This window comes from Hypomesus transpacificus, chromosome 6 (assembly GCF_021917145.1).
Source record: "Hypomesus transpacificus isolate Combined female chromosome 6, fHypTra1, whole genome shotgun sequence".
NCBI classification, from domain to species: domain Eukaryota; kingdom Metazoa; phylum Chordata; class Actinopteri; order Osmeriformes; family Osmeridae; genus Hypomesus; species Hypomesus transpacificus.
Window position 1 is genome coordinate 11,789,317 of NC_061065.1, and position 21,268 is coordinate 11,810,584.

The following is a 21,268-nucleotide window of genomic DNA, read 5'->3' on the forward strand; positions in this document are numbered from 1 at the left end:
CAGGTTCCTGAGAGCTTTTAGAGCTGGCTGGAGGGAGGTTGGGAGGCAGGGGTGGGGGTGGGGGGGGTGCTATTGTACAGCCTGACCTCTGCCCTGGAGGGGGATGGAGATAAGGGTGAGGGGATTACAGTGCACTTCTGCGAGCGAGGATCCTGAATGCCATGCTATTCTTACAGAGAGACATATTTGACTCCAAGCTAGTCCCCAATCCTGGCCAGAGTGAAGATGTGACCTAGATCATAGGTTCTAACCCCATCATGTCAAACAATAGCTCCTCACCCTACAGTGTATCTCCTAATGTCATACAATGGCTCACAACCCTTGTGTATATCCCATAATATCAAACAACGGCTCCTGGCTCAACTGTATATCCCATAATATCAAACAATGGCCCCTAGCTCTACTGTATATCCCATAATGGCAAAGCTTCGGAAGCCATATCCGGCTCTCACAACAATGATCTGCTTGTGACCGTCGCCCTGCTGGGAGGGCTGTGGGAGCTGTGGAGGGGTCACGGCAGGGGTCACGGCAGGGGTCACGGCAGGCTTAACCAGGTCAGGACATGGGGGTGGACAGCAGCAGAAGAGCCGAGTGTCCCGGTGCCGTGGCGGCTCAGAGACACATCCACACCTGTGGTACAGTTAGGGACAACATTGAAAGAAATGGAGCCAGGCTGCCAATAGAGGTGATCAGAGAGGACAATTCAGTTGGCCCTCGTGCGGAGAGAGAGAGGAGCAGGAGCGAGGGTCGCCCTGGTCACTTACCTCTGCTTTACCAGGAAGATCGTTTGTCTGAATGATGTGAGATTAGGATTTACTCAGTAAGAGTTTTGTTTTACGACCTGGATTATTGTAGCAGACACTGAATCTCCTGGTATACTACAGCACTCTGGGGCTTTTAAGATATTAGCGACATCTATAAAGCTTTCAGTTCTGTCTCTGTAGAGCTGCGTTGACACATGAGAGCACTGGCAGTTTAAGCAGCATCAGAAATAAATGTTGTTTTTGAAACGTTGTTCTAATTTCTAAACTGTTTTTGACATGCTGAATCATCAAGACTCAGAGAGAGAACAGAGAAATCTTTTAAAACTGCTCAAAACTGTCCCCGCTGTGGCATCTGAATTCCAAATCGCCATTATTTGTTTCTATTCATCTTCATCCCCCTCTATGGTAGAAGCTCCTTTAAGGGGATTCGTGTGATGACATGTTGTGAGTCGGGTGTGACACTCAGTGTCTTAATTCCAAAGCACGCAGCATCGCGTAACACATTCGAAAACAGAAGAAGTAAAGCTGCATTACAATGTTGTATAGATATTGTGCATAGTAACGTTATATTGACGTTGTATTCATTTTGTATATATGTCATGGTAACAGTGTATATATGTGGTAGTAACGCTGTAGGGATGTGGTAGTAATGCTGTAGATGTGGTGGTAACTCTGTAGATGTGGTAGTAACGCTGTAGATGTGGTAGTAATGCTGTAGATGTGGTAGTAATGCTGTAGATGTGGTAGTAACTCTCTAGATGTGGTAGTAATGCTGTAGATGTGGTAGTAACGCTGTAGATGTGGTAGTAATGCTGTAGATGTGGTAGTAATGCTGTAGATGTGGTAGTAACTCTCTAGATGTGGTAGTAATGCTGTAGATGTGGTAGTAATGCTGTAGATGTGGTAGTAACTCTCTAGATGTGGTAGTAATGCTGTAGATGTGGTAGTAATGCTGTAGATGTGGTAGTAATACTGTAGATGTGGTAGTAATGCTGTAGATGTGGTAGTAACACTGTAGATGTGGTAGTAACTCTGTAGATGTGGTAGTAACACTGTAGATGTGGTAGTAACTCTGTAGATGTGGTAGTAACGCTGTCGATGTGGTAGTAATGCTGTAGATGTGGTAGTAACTCTGTAGATGTGGTAGTAATGCTGTAGATGTGGTAGTAATACTGTAGATGTGGTAGTAACTCTGTAGATGTGGTAGTAACGCTGTAGATATGGTAGTAATACTGTAGATGTGGTAGTAATCCTGTAGATGTGGTAGTAACGCTGTAGGGATGTTTTGTTCAGGTGCGACCGAGGAGCCGGAGGTGGTCCCAGACCCGGCCAAGCAGACGGACCGCGTGGTGAAGATCGCTGGGATCAGCGCTGGCGTGCTCGTCTTCATCCTGCTGGTGCTCGTAGCCATCCTGCTGGTCAAGAAGAGGTGATTCTTAACTACTTCTTGTCTGTCTGGTGTACTAGGCTCACACACACACACACACACTGAAATCTATTAGTCAGTTGGTGTGTTATAGGAAGCAGAGTCAAGTAGAGAGTAGTTCATAGCAGAGGGACCTGGTGTGGCTGTCGGCTCTGAAGTCTACTCTTTCTCCTGATGCTGTCAGAACCACTCTGTCTCTTTGTCCCTCGCTCGCTCTCGCTCTCTCCCACTCTGTGGCTCGTTCTTTTGCTTTACATGGCTCACAGCGCCATCCTGTGGACACACTAGTATTTCATCAAACCACAGGTTTAGCTTTGATCTCATTTAGAAATTGAAAGACAATATGAATGTCAGTGTTTTGAGGTTATATGTTATACAGTATTATGTTATATGATGTTGTTTTTAATTTGTTCATTAACGTGTGTTGCATGAGATTGTGTGAGGCTGAGGTTGGGTCAGGTTGAGGTGAAACTCCAGATGTGGGTCACTGATGGCAAAGTGTTCTAGAATGTTAATGGCCATATCACGCCTGCTTTCATGTTCAGCCAATCAGGGCTAATCAAGACTAATCAGGGACAATCAGGGTCAACTAAGGAGCCGTTTTTCTTTCATCTCCCTTTTCACCCCAAGGCCCCTCCCCTCCCTCCCCATTCCCCAATCTTAGCCAAGTCACTTTTCCCCTCCCCATCTACCTTCCCCATCATACCTCTCCCCCTCCCCTTTTCTCCCCCATCCTACCTCCTCTCCCCCATCCCCTTTCCTCCCTCCTATCCCACCTACCCCTACCCCCCCCCCCCCCATCATCCTCCTTCGTGTGCTCTTTGTGATTGAGTAGAGCAGCTCTAAGCCAGAAGGAAGATAAGGGATGGAGAGTGAGAAAGAAGGACAGGAGAGAAAGAGGTTGAGAATGAAAAAAGGGAGATGGAGAGGAGATAGACAGAGAGAGGAGATAGATAGAGAGGGAGAGAGAGAGAGGCGATGGACAGAGAGAGAGGAGATAGACAGAGTGAAGAGAGAGGGTCAGTTGTGTGCAGGGTGACGTGCTCAGGGTGACAACCAGCCCTCGTCGTGGTCCTGCCAGACAGAGTAGAAATGAGTCTTTATCAGAGGCACTCTCTCTCTCTCTCTCTCTCTCTCTCTCTCTCTCTCACTCTTCCACACGCTCTCTCTGTCTCTCCCTCTTTCTCTCTCTGCTCCGTCTCCATCCAGCATCCCAATTAGGAGCTTCTAATTTCACACACAGGACATAGCTGACACACATCCTCCCTCTTTCCTTTCGTTCTCTTCCCTCTCTTTCTTTTGATCTCCGTCTCTCTCTCTTTACAGCTGACACTCAGACATCCGGCCTGTCATAGTGCTCTATCACACGGTACACATGTCAAACATGTGAACTAAGGTTTCATGTACATCTACAGTATGTTATCTCACTGTCTACTTCATGTCTTAATGTATATGAGCTCTACACACAGAACTCCTGTTGGTCACACCTATAAAAGCTGTGTGTGTGTTGTTGTGTATTGATGAACACCAAGCTATTATCCAATGTGATGATGGCCCTCAGTGGAAGAAATGTAGCTCATATCTATATGATTGTGTGTGTGTGTGTGTGTGCGTGCGGGCGTACACTTGTGTGTGTGTGTGTGTGGGAGGGGGGGGGGGGGTTAGCTGCTGTGCCTGTCGGTGGACCAAGTATGCTTCCTCAACATCTCTGACAGGTCACTTTGTTTTCCTGACAGGTCATAAAGATCATACCATGGTTCGAGTTCAAAGGTCATATATCATGTGTGAAGGTCAAGGGTCATTCCATGTATGAAGGTTTTGCAAGTTTTACAAGTGCTAGTTACCATGGAGATCAATCAATACCCATGCAGCCAGATTCATCCCATTAACTTTAGGGCAGAACCAATCAGTGCTGACCACACTAAGAGAACAACCAATCAGTGTTCCCCATCCAGAACTGAACCTCGAAGATACTGCATCTTTAAAATGGTGGTACATGACGTTATTGTTGTAGGTATAAAGGTGCCTGGTTTTCAGATTGGCAACTGTGTGTAGACGTAAAACGATGGACTAATTTCCTTTTTGAAACATAAGTTCTTAAAAGCGAATCATGATTGACTAGGATGTGTCCATGTTGCCAAACAGTCCGTCCAATCAGACAAGACTATTCTAAAGCATGTCATATCAACTGATCGATTTTCTAAATCCTGAAGAATCTAAGGTTGAATGACCTGCATGTCTGTATCTAGATTAATCTTCTTGACACGTTCAATGACACTGAATCCAACACAACTGCATGAGTCCCGGCCTTAGCATAATGCATGACACACACACCAGCTGCAGAAGGTCCAACACACAGATTTTTGTTGTCTTGCTACTTTATTCTGCTTTTTGTTGAATGGGACTGATTCCCAATCTGCATATTCATAATCATTTCTTTATCCTGCTTCCTGATTGGCCCAACCAGGAGGAGCTACTATTCTTACTCTTATTACCTGTAAGTAAACACAAACAATAACAAAGAAATTAAACAAACAAACACACAAGGAGTCTGTCATCGGGTAGTCTCTTAGTGTTTTAAAGATGCAGTATCCTTTTTTCAAGTGAAAACACATTTTGCTCAGGCAATTCCATCCTCATTGACCAACTTCCAACATGCCTCCAAACCCTGCAAAGTCTGGATGACCAAAGCGGTGTTATTTGAAAAAAGAATGCTGCACCTGTGTTTTGTACCCTCTGTGTGTGTGTGGGGGTGTGTGTTTGTGTGTGGGTGTGTGCATGTGGTGTGTCCTACATGTCATGTGATCATTCATCCCATCCACTGGACCACTGGGTAGGGTAAACCTCTACTGCACGTGCTCAGTACGGGCTCTCTCTCTCAGGCTCTTTCCTATTGGTCGATCTGTGTTGGGTGCACATGGCTTCCTGGTGATGTGGTGAAGGTCTTCTTCTTTGGTAGTAAAGTAGCCAGTGTTTCCTGTCTCCTACCCTGTTGGGTTCTGAATCTGCCAAGGCCTGCTGTTATCCTTTAACCCTTCTGGTATGCCCTCTGGTGCTCAACCCTACCTACTTAGGTTTTGCTTTTAATTATTTATTGACTTAGATCTTCTTTTTTATGTTAATTAATAAACGTTTTATTTTTAGTACGAAATTCTTTGCAGCACTCAGATATTGTCTACATATTGAGTGCATTATAAATGTAATTTATTATTATTATTATTATTATTACCTCTAGCCCTCTATCTCCCAGCCCCACCTACCTCTAGACCTCTATATCCCAGCCCTACCTCTAGACCTCTATATCCCAGCCCTACCTCTCGCCCTCTATATCCCAGCCCTACCTCTAGACCTCTATATCCCAGCCCTACCTCTAGACCTCTATATCCCAGCCCTACCTCTAGCCCTCTATATCCCAGCCCTACCTCTAGACCTCTATATCCCAGCCCTACCTCTAGACCTCTATATCCCAGCCCTACCTCTAGACCTCTATATCCCAGCCCTACCTCTAGACCTCTATATCCCAGCCCTACCTCTAGACCTCTATATCCCAGCCCTACCTCTAGACCTCTATATCCCAGCCCTACCTCTAGACCTCTATATCTCAGCCCTACCTCTAGCCCTCTATATCTCAGCCCTACCTCTAGACCTCTATATCCCAGCCCTACCTACCTATTGCCCTCTATATCCCTGCCCAATTGTTTTTGACACAACTGGTCTGTCCCTGCAGTATCAATCCATCTGCATTCCCCTCTCCTCTCACTCCCCCAGTCCAACACTAGACCTCAGCACTCCTCCAGTCTTTAGACCAGACTTCAGCCCAGGACCAGTCAGACAGCCTGTGAGTGAGATCTGTGTACGTAGCTCCAGCCAGGGATCTGGAGAAGTGGACAGCATGCTGTATCTCAGTGACCTCCCCCCTACTCAGCCTGGGACAGACAGCTGCATGGCTGCCTTGCTTCATCTGGGCCTGCAGCCCTCTCCCCCCCTCCCTAAACCCAGTGCTGCTGTGGAACCACAACCCTGACAAGCATCTGGGGGACCCCTCCCACCCCCCGCCTCCCACCTATCAGGGCTTGCTCTATATCTCAGAGCCTTGGATGCAAGAATGCCGACCCGAAAGCTCTGTTGTCGTGGAGATGACCTGTTCCTCTCCTCCTCCGTCCGGCATCGTTTTCTCTCCTCTCTCTGTTCCCTGTTTGTTTGTGACTCCCTCTCTGTGACAACTTCCTGCGTGATCCCTAACCAATTCCTGTATGGACCCCTTCCAGAAAACTGGCAAAGAAGCGTAAGGACGCCATTGGGACGACCAGGCAGGAGATGACTCACATGGTGAACGCCATGGACCGCAGCTACGCTGACCAGACCACGCTGCACACTGAAGACCCCATGTCCGTCACCTTCATGGACTCTCACAACTTCACCAACAGATGTGAGTATAGACTCTTTGTGTCTTTCTTACTATGTTTCTTTTACTGTATATTTCCGAGGCATAGATATTCAACTAGTGCCACAGCAGTGATCTGACGGTGCTTCTAGAAAAGTTCAAGAAGGATCCTTAACATGTTTCTCTCTCCAGTGCCTAACGACCCCCTGGTTCCCACGGCTGTGCTAGGTGAGGCCGGGGCTACTGTTGCCCTCATGTGTCCCCATCTCCCTCGCCTGCCCCCACCTCCCCCCACTCACAGACCCCTGTGCTTCCTGTGTGATGGTCATGGTGACGCCTCCATGCACCAAATATACATCATAGTACAAAACCATAGATTTGAGTAGATAGATCGCAGTCGAGGCCGCAGTCGAGGCCGCAGTCGAGGCCGCAGTCGAGGCCGCAGTCGAGGCCGCAGTCGAGGCCACAGTCGAGGCCACAGTAGAGTAGAGTAAACTCCAGGAACAGTGCCCCCACCCCCCTGCTGGGGTCTTCATGTCCAGACGAGAGCTTCAGTCTGACGGCGAATTAAAACGTGCCCCGAGGCTGTAGGCTGGGCTGTGAAAACAGCTTATTTTAGCTCGCTGCTCTCTCCACTCTCCTAATCGCAAGTGAAGGGGGAAGCCACGCTCTGTCTCAGCCAATCATGTCACAGCAGCGCTAACCAGTAGGAGTTTGCAGAGGAGGACGACATGTTAGCGTGTAGATTAACAAGACTTTCATTTTGTTGAATGAACAAAACTGTCGGTTTTGGTATCAGTCTTGGGGATTTGTGTATTAGTCATGAGAGAGCATCACAGTGCAATGCCACAGCATGTCCACCAGGGGGCAGGGTTACTCTAGTTTGTGTGCATTCAGGATAGAACAACTTACTTCCCCACATACCTCACACTGTGTGTTAGTTACCATAGAAGAGTGTCTTCAGTGTGTGCGTGTCTTCCCTGTTTAGCCAAAGCCACTGTGAAGTGCTCCCTTGATGATTGTTGTAAAGCACCACCTTTCATCCCTCACATCCTTAGTCATGTTCCATGTGTCTAGTCATGTCTCATGTGTCGAGTCATTGGACATGTGTCGAGTCATGTCCCATGCCTTGAGTTCTGTTCTCAGTCATGTTCCAGCACCTTCCGTGTGTAGGCTCTGTGTGACCGAGAGGATAGACTCTGGTCGATACTCACTCTGAACCTGTCTGTCCTCTTTCTCTTCCTGCTACCTTTGGTGTAAAGTGCCCATCACTGGTAAGTGTGGTTGTATGAGTGTGTGTGTGTGTGTGTGTTGAAGCCACACCGGTACAAAACTGTCATGGATCTGCTGACAAAGCTGTGTGTGTTTGTGTGCGCCTACTTGTGTGTGTGTGTGTGTGTGTGTGCCTCACGAGCATTAAAAAAAAGGATATGAGAAAGAGAGAGACTCCTCTGACTGTTCCACCCCTCCCGCTGTTGTTCCCTGTCTCAGATGAGAACCACACGGCGTCCGTGTCAGCAGAGTCCAGTCGCCTGCTGGACGTCCCCCGGTACCACTGCGAGGGCACCGAGTCCCCCTACCAGACAGGGCAGCTCCACCCAGCCATCCGTGTGGCCGACCTGCTGCAGCACATCAACCTGATGAAGACCTCCGACAGCTACGGCTTCAAGGAGGAGTACGAGGTGGGGGCGCCTACCTACACACACACGCACACACACACACACACTCACACGTGGACACCAACACACTTGCACCCACATACACACGCATGCACACATACACACACGTATGTGTGCACACATGTCCACATACACTCATGTATGTACACATATGAGAACATAAGCATACGCACTTACAGACAAGCACACACAGAACGTCACCTCAAAGATGAACCCTGTCACGGCCCCGTCTGATAGCAGTGACTGCTCTCTCCTCAGAGTTTTTTTGAGGGCCAGTCCGCCTCTTGGGACGTTGCTAAGAAAGAACAGAACAGAACCAAGAACCGCTATGGCAACATCATTGCATGTAAGTCACACAGAACCTCCATGGAAACATTATTGCACGTAAGTCACGCAGCAGAACCTCCATGGCAACCAGGCTTCCATGTGGAACGTGTCAGCAACACACAAATGTGAGTGCTGTGGCTTTTGAGAGAAAACAAAACAATCATGAACATGTATTATTTAGGTAGTGTACTTGCTACTCAATTATTTAGTTAGATGACTTATAATACACGTGTTTATAATAATTTAGGATGTTAAAGTGCACTATAAAACAGACTCTCAGCTATTGATTCGTTAGTGTATTTAGCTATGTTAACATACTATCACACCAGCTAGCATGCCCTCTAATGTGTGTGTGTGTGTGATTGTACACTAGACGATCATTCTAGAGTGATCCTGCAAGCGATGGAGGATGATCCATCGTCTGATTACATCAACGCCAACTACATAGACGTAAGTGGGGCCTCCGTCCCCTCCTCCCTTGGCCAGCGTGTGAGACACACCACTCCTTCTCTCGTATGTGTGCAGGCCTTCTACGCATGCCTTTGTCTTCTCTATACAATACAGCTTTTACCCCTCCTCCAGTCCAAGTGCTCGTTACTCACTGACATCTGTTGTGCTTTCTTTCACTCTGCCTGTGGTTGGGCTGTAGATTTGGCTGTACAGGGATGTAAGTATCACTGTAGATACCTCCGCCCCTCGCCCCCCCCTCCCCCCCTTTCCCCTCTCCTCCTCCTCCCCCCCCTCTCCTTCCCCTCTTCTCCCCCCGCGCGCTGCTGCTGGCCTCTGCTTTTCTCTCCCGTCTGCATGGAGATCCTGGTGGGCTGAGATGTTCCTGCCATCTTGTCTCTTCAGCTCCTTCATGCTTTGACCTCCACACACTGCTCTCATGTCTGTGTTCCCATGGCCTGTCCTCATCCCCGGCCCCAGCCTCAATCTGGTCTCAACCCAACCTCAGCCCAAGGCTCAGCCACAATCTGGTCTCAGCCCAACCTCAGCCCAAGGCTCAGCCTCAATCTGGTCTCAACCCAACCTCAGCCCAAGGCTCAGCCTCAATCTGGTCTCAACCCAACCTCAGCCCAAGGCTCAGCCACAATCTGGTCTCAACCCAACCTCAGCCCAAGGCTCAGCCACAATCTGGTCTCAACCCAACCTCAGCCCAAGGCTCAGCCACAATCTGGTCTCAGCCCAACCTCAGCCCAAGGCTCAGCCACAATCTGGTCTCAGCCCAACCTCAGCCCCAGGCTCAGCCACAACCCATATTCAACTACTTCTCAGCCCCCGCCTCAAATCCAGGCTGTCCTCCAGGGTTGGTGCTAGCTCCAGCCCCGACCCCCTTCCAATCCTTTCAAGCCTGTCTACAGCCCAACCCTCCCACCCCACCCTAGCCCCCCAGTTCCAATCCCCCCAGCCCAGTCCTCCAGATCCAGACCCCCCAGCCCTCCAGATCTATCCCCTATCCATAACTATACCTCAATATCTTTAAGTCCAGACAAACCACCACAGTGCAATACTAAAACATCTCCAACAGGGGGAAGTGTTGCATAACTTTTGTATTTTTACAGAAGTGTTCAACGTGTGTTAGCCCCCTAGCCAATCTACCAGTCCCAAACCCTGCACATTCTCTAGCATAGTGGTGACATGTTCAACACTGTCCCAGACCCAAGTTTAGCTCCAGTCCTCTCGCCCAAACAGGCCTAAGCAGGCACAGCCCATAACCTAGCCCAGGCCTCAGTCAGCCCCGACCCCAGCCCTGGTCCCAGCTTCAGCCCCTGCTCTACTCCCAGCCTCACCCCTAGCCCTACTCCTAGCCTTATCCCCTGTCTCACCCCAGCCCTAACCCTAGTCCCAGCCTCTGCACCCTTCTGTCGTAACACAGCAGCATTAGTCTGGCCTCTTACATCCCGGAGGTGTGCTATTGACTCAGCTGTCATGACTTGTCACCAACCTAACAAAATGATGCAAAGCCATGTGCTGGAATGACACTGTATGGATCTCTGTCTGGCTGGACCCACAGTATCTATGTGTTGTGGGCTTTTGCTGAACGGCTGACACTCTATGTCCTGGGATGGTACTATATATGTCCTGGGATGGTACTATATATGTCCTGGGATGGTACTATATATGTCCTGGGATGGTACTATATATGTCCTGGGCTGGTATTGTATATGTCCTGGGATGGTACTATATATGTCCTGGTTCTGTGTTAGTCCAGGGCAGTCGTCCAGTGTTTCCATGTCCCTCTCCAGTAGGACGTGGCTGGGGTATGATGCTGTGTGTTGCCTTCTCCCTCCCACATGTCTCACTGTGTTCTCCCTGCATCTTTCAGGGTTATCAACGGCCCAGCCACTACATCGCTACGCAAGGTGAGACCCTTCACCCATGTTCTAGTTAGGAATGGGGAGCGTTTTGGCCTGTCCTGAATGTGAGCCGTGCAGCTCAGGCCAGCTGGATCTAGCAGTGCTGTGTTGCTTTAACTCCATCAGTCTTGGTGGAGCCCGGGCCATCCCACACGGCCCCTGTGTCCCGTGTTGGTCTTCTGTGTAGCGTCTGTGTCGGACTGCTCTGTAACTCTGTGCACTGCCTGGTGTGTGTGATCTAGGTCCGGTCCATGAGACCGTGTATGACTTCTGGAGGATGGTCTGGCAGGAGCAGTCTGCCTGTATCGTCATGGTGACCAATCTGGTGGAGGTGGGGCGGGTAGGTTCAATTCCAAGTCTTTTCCCTAACCCCATTAACACAACACTGTGTGTGTGTGTGTTTATGCGTGCACGTGTTTAGAACTAATCAAGTGTGTGTATGCCTTTCCTCTCCTGTCCAGGTGAAGTGCTATAAGTACTGGCCCGATGATGCCGAGGTGTATGGCGACTTCAAGGTCACCTTTGTGGAGGTGGAACCTCTGGCCGAGTACGTTGTGAGGACCTTCACTCTGGAGCGGGTGAGTGCCTGCCGGCCTGTCCGATATTCCACTTCCTGTGGGCTGAACACATCACATAAACAGCACAGCTGTGAGGCGACAAATATCCAGGGATTTTCTTGATTGAATCTATGAATATTTTGGCCTTTGATTTACCAGAGAGGTTTTAACGAGCTTCGGGAGGTGAAGCAGTTCCACTTCACCGGCTGGCCTGACCACGGAGTTCCATATCACGCCACCGGCCTGCTGTCCTTCATCCGCAGGGTCAAGATCTCCAACCCTCCCAGCGCAGGGCCCATCGTGGTCCACTGCAGGTGGGGGACATGATACCTGCCTGCCTGTCTGTCTTTCTGCCTGTCTGTCTTTCTGCCTGTCTGTCTGCTATTCTACTGGGCTGGCTATATTCATTTCAGTATGTAATGCATATTATAGCTGTGTAACTCTCTCTTTCTCTCTTTTCCTGCTCAGCGCTGGAGCTGGACGAACAGGATGTTACATCGTGATTGACATCATGCTGGACATGGCGGAGAGAGAGGGCGTGGTGGACATCTATAACTGTGTCAAAGCCCTGCGCTCCCGACGCATCAACATGGTACAGACAGAGGTGACTACTATAGGCCATCCCACCATCCCCAGCTCTCCTCAACCAGCACACACACACACACTCACTTTCACTTAACACACACTCCGTTCACCAAATACACACTTGTATTCCAACACCACACGCACGTACACACACTTCACCAACTAACATGAGAGCCATCTACCATCAGCTTCAGAATGTGTGTGTGTGTGTGTGTGTGTGTGCGAGCGTGTGTGCATGCAGCAATTTAGGCTTTGCATGCTTTTGCATGCAACTACATACAAAACCAAGCCCTCCTTGGTCCTGTTGTAAACCTTGTGTGTTTCATGTGTGTTGTGGCCTCAGGAGCAGTACATCTTCATCCACGACGCCATCCTGGAGGCGTGTCTCTGTGGGGAGACGGCCATCCCGGCCTGCGAGTTCAAAGCTGCGTACTATGACATGATCCGCATAGACACCCAGAGCAACTCCTCCCACCTCAAAGACGAGTTCCAGGTACGCCCGCCTTCCACCCCGTCACCATGGAGACACACCGTCCAATGTCCTCCTCTCTTGACTGGACAGGCCATGATGCTGTCAACACATGGTTGTGAGGTAGTTTGGAGTAGTGTGGGGCAGTTTGGGTATTTTGGGGAAGTTAAGGAATTTGGAGTTTATGGTTATGGTTACCATTGGGTTGGACTAGTGCGGTTTTGTTACAGGAAACAGTGGTTGCATGGGGTTGTCCGGGGTATTGTGAGGTTGTCAGAGGTTATTGTGGGTTGCCTGGGGTAATTTAGGGTTAGAAGGGATAGTACATGTGTGCATGGTAAAACTGGGAGTTGGGATGACCACGGGTAGTTTTGGAGTCACAACGGGGTAGTTTAAGATTCCCAGGGTTAGGCCCTGGGGCCAGACAAGGCCTGGCTCCTCCCTGACTCTCCTCTCCCTGCTATCCTCCAGACCCTGAACTCCGTCACCCCGCAGCCGCAGCCGGAGGACTGCAGCATCGCACTGCTCCCCAGGAACCACGACAAGAACCGCTTTATGGACACCCTGCCCCCTGACCGCTGCCTGCCCTTCCTCATCACCATCGACGGGGAGAGCTCCAACTACATCAACGCTGCCCTCATGGATGTAGGTGTCCACACACGCGCACACATAGGCACACTACTCCATACGCATACACATAAACACACATAAACAAACACACACACACACACACACACACTGCATGCCAATTCTTTACCTGCACATACATGCTCTCAGACACTCATGCAGATTCTCACATTGTGTATTTTACATGACTACATACACACACACACACATACACAAACACACTCAGCTGTACGCAATCAATGGATGCTGTCTGTCTGTATGGTAGAAAGAGAAAGCTAGAGACAAATCCAGGTGTGTATATTTCTGTTTCTGATCTCCTGCCGGACACTGTTGTGTCACAGTGGGATCTATACACCGTCAGCCCTGTTTCGACCTTCTTCTCTGGCTGTGTGACTAGTGATGTCATCAAAGCTTGTAAAATAGCTCCGATTTGAATCTCACTGGAGGTCATCCTTTTTTCATAATTCATATTTGGTGTTAGTGTCAGTTCTCTTTCATATGGCTCTGGTAAACCTATTTGAATGGATCTCAATTTGGGTATCCCTGAGCCCCATGGTCTGCTGGAACAGACAGTCAGGATCAACCAGGACCAGACAGTCTCCAGGTTCAGACCGAGTTCAGCCATCCAAACTCTGCTACCTAAAGCACCACAAATTTGACATCAAACCGGGCACACTAGACGAGACTAAGTATAAATTCTAGTAGGGCCGGCTCTGGGACTGGACCCCTATGAAACCAGACTGGGTCTGTACCTGTTTGAATGGTTTTGAACTGCATCCATCCTGCCTTTCTGATACTGCATGACTGGCCAGGTGACAGCCGATCCTTCCCCAGACAGCTGCCACCAGTCTACTCATGTCAGATCAGGGATTTCTGGAAGGATTTAAAAACAAAGATTGTTGCATTGTAGAGAAAGGGAATGAGACCCCTAAACTAAAACAGCCAAACAGACACGTAGTGCAGTTCTTTAATGTTACAACCACTTTCTCGTACACTTTACAAACTCTTGGACTTTTTCTAACCAAGCCGTCAGAAGAATACCAGGTAATTTCTGAATTTCTCACTTCTCAATCAATATTGCTTCTTCTTCTATGATACTGGATTTGTTTCATGGCTTAAGTGTTTTGTCAGATGGCATCGTTGACCTAGCGCAGGTGGCTAAAGCTGCAGCATGCTAATGTGGTTGAAGCCCCTCACACATTCTGCATGGCCCCTTGTTCACACATCCTCCATTATGATTGGTCGATCTCATCCTCTAATCCTTTGTACATTGATGCAGGAAGTGATGTCAGGTGATGCATGTTTGTTCTTCCTGTTCTGTGTGGCAGAGCTACAGGCAGCCAGCTGCGTTCATCGTTACCCAGCATCCATTGCCCAACACCGTAAAGGACTTCTGGCGTCTGGTGTATGACTACGGGTGCACATCACTGGTGATGCTCAATGAGATCGACCTGGCACAGGTGAGACTGGCCCCTGGACTTCACCTGACTGGTACAACTCATAGACTACCATAAAGCCAGTGTAGGACAGCTATTGTGGCTAACGCATGTATCTGTGTGTGTGTGCAGGGCTGTCCCCAGTACTGGCCTGAGGAGGGCATGCTGCGCTACGGGCCCGTCCAGGTGGAGTGCATGTCCTGCTCCATGGACTGTGATGTCATCAGTCGCCTCTTCAGGATATGTAACTTGACCCGGGTAAGGAAGTGATGTCACATGAACTGGATGTTGATGCCGACATGGTAGACATGATTTGGTGCAAGGCCACTTTTGTTGTTGCTTGACATGTAGGACTGTGCTGTTGTTTCTGTCGTTGACATTGATGATGCTGACGTCATTTCTGTTGTTGTTGTTGTGGTTGCAGCCTCAGGAGGGTTACCTTATGGTGCGTCAGTTCCAGTACCTGGGCTGGGCCGGACATAGGGAGGTGCCCGGGTCCAAACGCTCCTTCCTCAAACTCATCCTGCAGGTGGACAAGTGGCAACAGGAGTGTGAGGAGGGAGAGGGCCGCACCATCATACACTGCCTGTGAGTGGCACACACTTACACACGCCTGGATACACACTTAAACACCCACCTTCAAATGGACACACACATACACACCATTCCTCTATTTTATATTGCATGCACTTGTCCAGGTTCTTTTTGACTTTTGGTTGTGTGTGTGTGCAGGAACGGAGGCGGTCGTAGTGGTATGTTCTGTGCTGCCAGCATCGTGTGTGAGATGATCAAGCGTCAGAATGTGGTGGACGTGTTCCATGCTGTGAAGAGCCTGAGAAACAGCAAACCCAACATGGTGGACACCCCGGTGAGGGACTGTGTGGGCGTATGCATGCGTGTGTTATCCACCCAGACATTATACATGGGAAAGGCCTGTGATCTCGATCAATCTTTCAATGTGATATCAAATGATTACTGGATGTGAGGCTGTAGTTTGGTACTATAAGTGTTTTGTTGTTGTTGTGTGTGTTGGGGGAAGGGGGGGGGGGAGTCTTCAGGGCATTGACTGACACCTGAAGAGGCAAAGGGGGGTGGGGGGCTGGAGCCCTGTAGCAGGGCTGTCTTGCTGTGGTTCAGAGATGATGTCAACACTTAAAGGTGTTAATGGTTAACCAGTGACATTCAGCAGTGGATGGAGTTAATGAGTCCCATTGTTCTAAGGTGTGAACAGGTGTGTGTGGGTTGTGCTCATGAGATGGCTCACCTTAGGTCTGGTGTTGCCTCAGATTACATTGCAAGCCATGCAACATGATGTTCTTTTGTTGTTTGATGTGTTCATGTGTATTTGTGTGTGTGTGTCCCAGGGACCTCAGGACAAAACACCACTAATGAGTTGTCTCACCTTCACACCTTGACTTATTAACCTTGAGTTGCATCAGATCATTCAAACTCAAACCAAACAACAACAAAACAAACTTAACAATCTAACAACTAATTAGGTCACAGGTCAAGTTAAAGTTTGAACCTATGTCTTGATTTACTTTTGAGTGATGTATATTTGATTTACTGCATGTGACGTATACAAGCAATTGGTATAGTGAGTTTGGGTGTAGTGTCCAGAGTGTAGATCCTCATACAGTTAGGACTGTCGTACCAATGGCTTCTTATCGTCTTGCCAACAGGAGCAGTACCGCTTCTGTTATGACCTGGCCCTGGAGTTCATGGAGACGTCCTAACCAGGGGGCGCCACTGAGCCCAGGAGGCCAGGACCCCCACCAAGATGAAAGGATGAAAGGATATATACTGACAAAACCAGGAGGAGGAGGAAGGGAGTAAGACGCTGACGATGAAGATGAAGAAGAGGGTTTGAAGAGAGTATGTGTGATGTTCTCCATTGTACTTCTCTGTGTTCAGTGCCACAGCAGCAGCAGCAGCAGCCTGCCTCAGTCTGCTTCCTGTTCCGCAGATTCACATCTGTTCTTGTGCAGACATTTGTAAGACTGACACTACTGCCAAGGTGTTGCATGCTATACTGTTATTTTGTATTTTTTTGTTTGTTTTTGTTTTCTATATTTGCAGCATTGTCAACAGACAAGTTTATATCTATATCTATAGAAGTCAGTCGAAATGTGAACGAAAAAAAGAAATGCACTGGCCATGGATGGAGGTGCTCCCATGTGACCGTGGCTTCTGATCATGTTTTTATCATGCACTGGCGACAGCTTGCTCACCATGTTTTAGTTTTGTAGCAAATGTTTAATCATAAGCCAAAGACTTATGTAAATATGTCTATATGGAAAAAAAGCACATTGTTTGTATTTATTGTTTACTTGCATTCCTTTTTGAAGGCTAAAAACAATCATCTTCATTGCGTGTTATTTACTATAACTTTGAACCGTACACATTTAATGTAGTTTTTAAGTATTAGACTGAGCTCAGTAATATCTTTATTTTTTTCTTCTCTGTGATGTGCCAGTGGTTCCTTTGTGTAAAAGCTTGTGTATTCTGGCCATGCAGTTAGGATATCAGAGCCCACCAGGCCATAGTGAGAGAGCTCTATTTTTCTCTGGCAATGTCATGCTCAGCTGTTTTTGGTGTCTTAGAAGATCAAAGATTGAGGTTCCAGACAGGAAGTGATGTCAGTGTTCAGAAAGTTGGAATGTTAGCCAACAGGTAGGCAGGCAGACAGACAAATTATCTCTAGTTATAGTGATTATAGAAGAGGACACACAGGAAGTGGAAACCCTGGTAACAGGAAACTGTAGTGTATATGTGAAGTTAATTCATGGTCCATATTGTTTGTCTGTAACTGTTGGCTTATTGGCTGTAATAAACAAGGCAACTCTTTGAATAAAACAAGGTTGACAGAGCCAAGGGTGATGTCATCATTAATCATGCTGCAATGGCAGGTCTTGATTGACCAGACACATTCTACTGTGTGTGTCCCAGAGATCTCTGTACCAAAACACCACTAATGAGTTGTCTCACCTTCACACCTTGACTTATTAGTCTTTGGTTGCATCAGATCATTATAATACAAACTGAGTGACATCATAAATGATGTCTTCTGTTTTTGTTTTTGTCTTATGTTTGTGTTTGTCAGGAGCCTGAGTCCCCAAACACTACTGATGAGTTTTCTCACCTTCACACCTTGGCTTATTAGTCTCTTTAGTTGCAATAGATCATTCATTGCATCAGATTATTACCTACCAACCAAACAACAAGGATACCAAAACAAACCTAACAGACATACTACTAATTAAGGTCTACCAAACTATCAAGAACTATTGCTTCACCTATTACTTATGTAAATCCTTTGAAAAACCTTACCAGGCCTCTACATAGAAAATAAAATAGGTTTCATCATACAAGGTCTTGCTTGTGAAAATCTTTATTTTCTTTAATACCACACTTTCTTTCTGGATGTATGTTTGACCTGCCCACATACTTAATGTGTTTATATGTTTCTGAGAGCAAATACTTAATGCTGTATGTTGCAGTTGGTTTTAATGTGTGTGTGTGTGTGAGAGTGATTGGATTGGGAAGTTCAGCAGTTGGTGGACATCTCTGATAGGATGGAAAAGATGGAGGTGAGGGCAAACGACGGGTTGAGGGTGAGGTCCTGGAGCAAAGTCTGGCCCTGCTCTCTGGCCTTCTCTGAACACATGGCGCTACGCCACATTCGCACCAAGGTCCCACCTACAACATACACACACACATACAAAGACACATTGTTAGGAGAGCTTTACTCCTCTTACTGTCTTGTATACTATTAACAAGTTTGTTTTTGAAGTTCCAACCAGTTAACCAATTAGGCGTTAGAAGGGTGTGTCAGGCGAACAGAGGAGTCAAACAGATCCAAACAGCCAATCAAATGGACATGTGGGTGGCCAAAGAGATCAACCAGGCACCCCGCCAGGTGACCATAAGGGCCAATCAGGAGACGGTGGGGTCACAGGTGACGGGAGGGAAGGATCGACAAGTTGTGGCCCACCTACCGAGCACACTGTTCATGCTTCTCATCCAGCTGAAGATGGAGAGGGTGTGGTTCTCCTCAGGACTCAGGTCCTGGATGTTGGGCGCTTGGTCCCCTTCCCTCAGCACGCGGCTGGGCAGTGGCGTCATGAACACCACGGAACGCTTCACTGTGGACTGGAAGTGAGTGGCTGCTACAAAATCGGCTGAGCTGAGCCAGCTCTCAGCAAAGGCTTTCTCTGGGTAAGAGTAATGTTTCAGCCTGTAGAGAGGACAGAGGGAGAGAGAGAGGACAGAGAGAGAGAGAGAGAGAGAGGGGGGGGGGGGGGGGGAGGGGGAGAGAGAGAAAGAAAGAGAGGGGGAGAGGGGGAGGGGGAGAGAGAGAGAGAGAGCTTTGTCACTTTATTGGCAGTGTGTATGAAGATGCTGAGAGGGGATTGGTGTTGTGTCTGAAGATGCTGAAAGGCAATATGTCATGCATGATCTTTGGTGGTGGTGTTTTGCTCGGTGCTGCTCACTTCTCCTGGCAGGTGCTAGAAGCAGTCTGTAGTGATAACTGCTGAGCGGCCCACATCAGACCCAGGATCTGGTCTTTCTTCTCCAAGTCAGTGATGTCAGCAATGCTCAGTTCCTTTATACCCTGCAACACACATAGCATATAAGAGTGTGGAGAAGCACAACATATCTCTTTGCAAATGCAGGACATCTATTCAAATCAATCCCCTCCAACATGGTATGCTGTGTTTTGACATGCTATTAACCTGAGGGTAAGGGCGAAGTCATGAGGTAGTCTGGATCAATGGGTCTGGATTGAAGTCTGGGTTGAAGTCATGATCATGGCTTGTTACCTGGTAAAAGGCCTCCCACTTGGCCATGAGGTCAGGGAACTTGGTTGAGCAGTCAGTGTAGGAGGTGCAGTAGTCCTGAACTGCATCACTGGGTGTTTGGATCTGGACCTGGAGCTGACCATCTCCAATCACACCCTTCTGAACCGCCGCCAAGAAGGGAATCACAGAGAGGTAGTAGTTCACACCTGGAGGGTGGATAAGTGATAGGGGAGGTAGGAAAGACAGGGATGTATATAGTAAACAGTAAGCAAGACAGACAGATGATACAGAAAGACATGTAAACCATTCTTTTGCATTAGCTGTCAGAAGTAAACCTCAGTTTCAGTTCCCTGCCAGCCACCCCTTAAACTCCCCAGCAGAGGGCGCCGCTCAGTCTACTCACAGGCCCACCAGCTCTGGCCAGAGATGCACATAGAGTCACTCTCCTGGCCACACGTTGTAGCACTCGTGGGGTCCAACAGACGACCTGCCAACACACACATGCATACTGAAAGGCCAGAACCACCAGTTCAAGACCCCATTTTAATTCTAGAAATAACCCACACCAACCATTTCTGGCTTACAAGTACATGTATATTTCATATATAGATAAATAGGCATTGTCTGTGAGGAGGGTAAAAATGGAGCAGGGAGATGGAGGAGGTGCGGAAGGCCAACTCTCTATGGGACTAGCAGGCAGCATCTCTCCTCCTGTCCTCCTTAAGCACATCTCCTGATACGTAGATCAAGCCTGTCCTCCTTAAGCACATCTCCTGATACGTAGATCAAGCCTGTCCTCCTTAAGCACATCTCCTGATACGTAGATCAAGCCTGTCCTCCTTAAGCACATCTCATGATACATAGATGAAGCCTGTCCAACCAGAGATCTGGGGGGTATTCCAGAAAGCAGGTCATGTGACATACCCGGGTAAGTTAAGTCCCCAGCTGACACCCAGCGTTGTAGCAACATTGCCAGTAGGTTGCTGCAACATTGTGAATCAGTTGGTGGGTTAACTTACCCGGTTATGTTGCATAACCTGCTTTCTGGAATACCCCCCTGCAGGGTTTCAGACCATCAACAAACATAATTGAGCTCAGGTGTGCTGGATTAGTGCTGGGATGGAAACCCACAGTAGCTCTCTAAGAACAGCTTTGTCCAGTCATGATATCGATCCATATTTACCTGACCTCAGCTTCCACCCCAGCTGCAGAGGCAGACTCCAGAGTGGGTTTCCCTCCGTGGTGTTGGGGCCCATGGAGCCCATGTACTGATCAGAGGCAGCCAACTGGAGCCGGTAGAGAGTCATCCTCTGTCGGTAGTCCCAGGGGTTGATGGTGACGATGTGGTCCTGCTGGGGGAGGTCGGACAGCTGGCTTCCAGCCTCGGCCCACAGAATAGGCAGGTCGTCCTCCGTGATGATGGCACTGTGAGCTGGACCGGAGCACGCGGCCAGGAGGACGAGGAGGCCTGACAACAGCACACGCATGGTGGGATGTCTGGAGGATACCTGAGGAACACCTGGTGAGAGAGAACTAAGCTTGTCACTGTAATATCCTCACGCACCTTCCAACTGGACAACTGCGGCTCTGGCTCTCTCCAGGTTTTTTATCACCGAGGTGAACATGTCAGCCAAGACGATCAAGGGGAATCAAGTAAGTAAACACCTTGATGGAGTGCCAAAGTCCAAACAGTCTGCCTTGTCAGTATTTTCTGTGGAACTGTGTGGCAAAATGCCAGGGAGTTGTCTAATCATGGCAGAAGGGCACTGAGTTTCACAAGCATGTGTGTCCCTCTAACTTAACTGCACACTTGCACACACAAACACACTCACCAACTTACTACCACTCACAATGT

At 48.4% G+C, this 21,268-nt stretch overlaps 2 protein-coding genes across 2 annotated transcripts in view; one reads left to right on the forward strand and one right to left on the reverse strand.

Moving 5' to 3' along the window:
* Positions 1-17,480, forward strand: part of ptprk (protein tyrosine phosphatase receptor type K) — a 73,510-nt gene extending 56,030 nt beyond the window's left edge. Inside the window, 20 exon segments of the mRNA XM_047022319.1 lie at positions 2,058-2,193; positions 4,658-4,687; positions 6,459-6,619; positions 6,767-6,802; positions 8,066-8,256; positions 8,512-8,599; positions 8,954-9,030; positions 9,230-9,247; positions 10,907-10,943; positions 11,180-11,277; positions 11,399-11,515; positions 11,654-11,808; positions 11,963-12,098; positions 12,423-12,572; positions 13,020-13,193; positions 14,504-14,635; positions 14,744-14,869; positions 15,036-15,199; positions 15,344-15,479; positions 16,294-17,480. Of these exon segments, the coding sequence (XP_046878275.1) occupies positions 2,058-2,193; positions 4,658-4,687; positions 6,459-6,619; positions 6,767-6,802; positions 8,066-8,256; positions 8,512-8,599; positions 8,954-9,030; positions 9,230-9,247; positions 10,907-10,943; positions 11,180-11,277; positions 11,399-11,515; positions 11,654-11,808; positions 11,963-12,098; positions 12,423-12,572; positions 13,020-13,193; positions 14,504-14,635; positions 14,744-14,869; positions 15,036-15,199; positions 15,344-15,479; positions 16,294-16,347 (2,216 nt within the window). The 3' untranslated portion in view covers positions 16,348-17,480.
* Positions 17,481-17,983: 503 nt separating this feature from the next.
* leg1.1 (liver-enriched gene 1, tandem duplicate 1) lies at positions 17,984-21,098 on the reverse strand. The gene is made up of 6 exons (XM_047021806.1): positions 20,597-21,098; positions 19,817-19,900; positions 19,435-19,619; positions 19,105-19,226; positions 18,610-18,848; positions 17,984-18,310 (listed from the first exon to the last, which is right to left on the reverse strand). The coding sequence occupies exons 1-6, from the start codon at positions 20,898-20,900 to the stop codon at positions 18,159-18,161; spliced, it is 1,086 nt and encodes a 361-aa protein (XP_046877762.1). The 5' UTR covers positions 20,901-21,098; the 3' UTR covers positions 17,984-18,158.
* Positions 21,099-21,268: the final 170 nt, after the last annotated feature.

Bases quoted from the DNA above. Each gene is read 5' to 3' on its own strand.
- leg1.1 (XM_047021806.1), bottom strand. From the start codon at position 20,900: ATGCGTGTGCTGTTGTCAGGCCTCCTCGTCCTCCTGGCCGCGTGCTCC. The intron at 18,849-19,104 runs GTGAGCAGCACC...TCCTCTCTACAG, and splicing joins TCTAGCACCTGCCAGGAGAA to GCTGAAACATTACTCTTACC. The intron at 18,311-18,609 runs GTAGGTGGGCCA...TGTATGTTGTAG, and splicing joins AAGCATGAACAGTGTGCTCG to GTGGGACCTTGGTGCGAATG.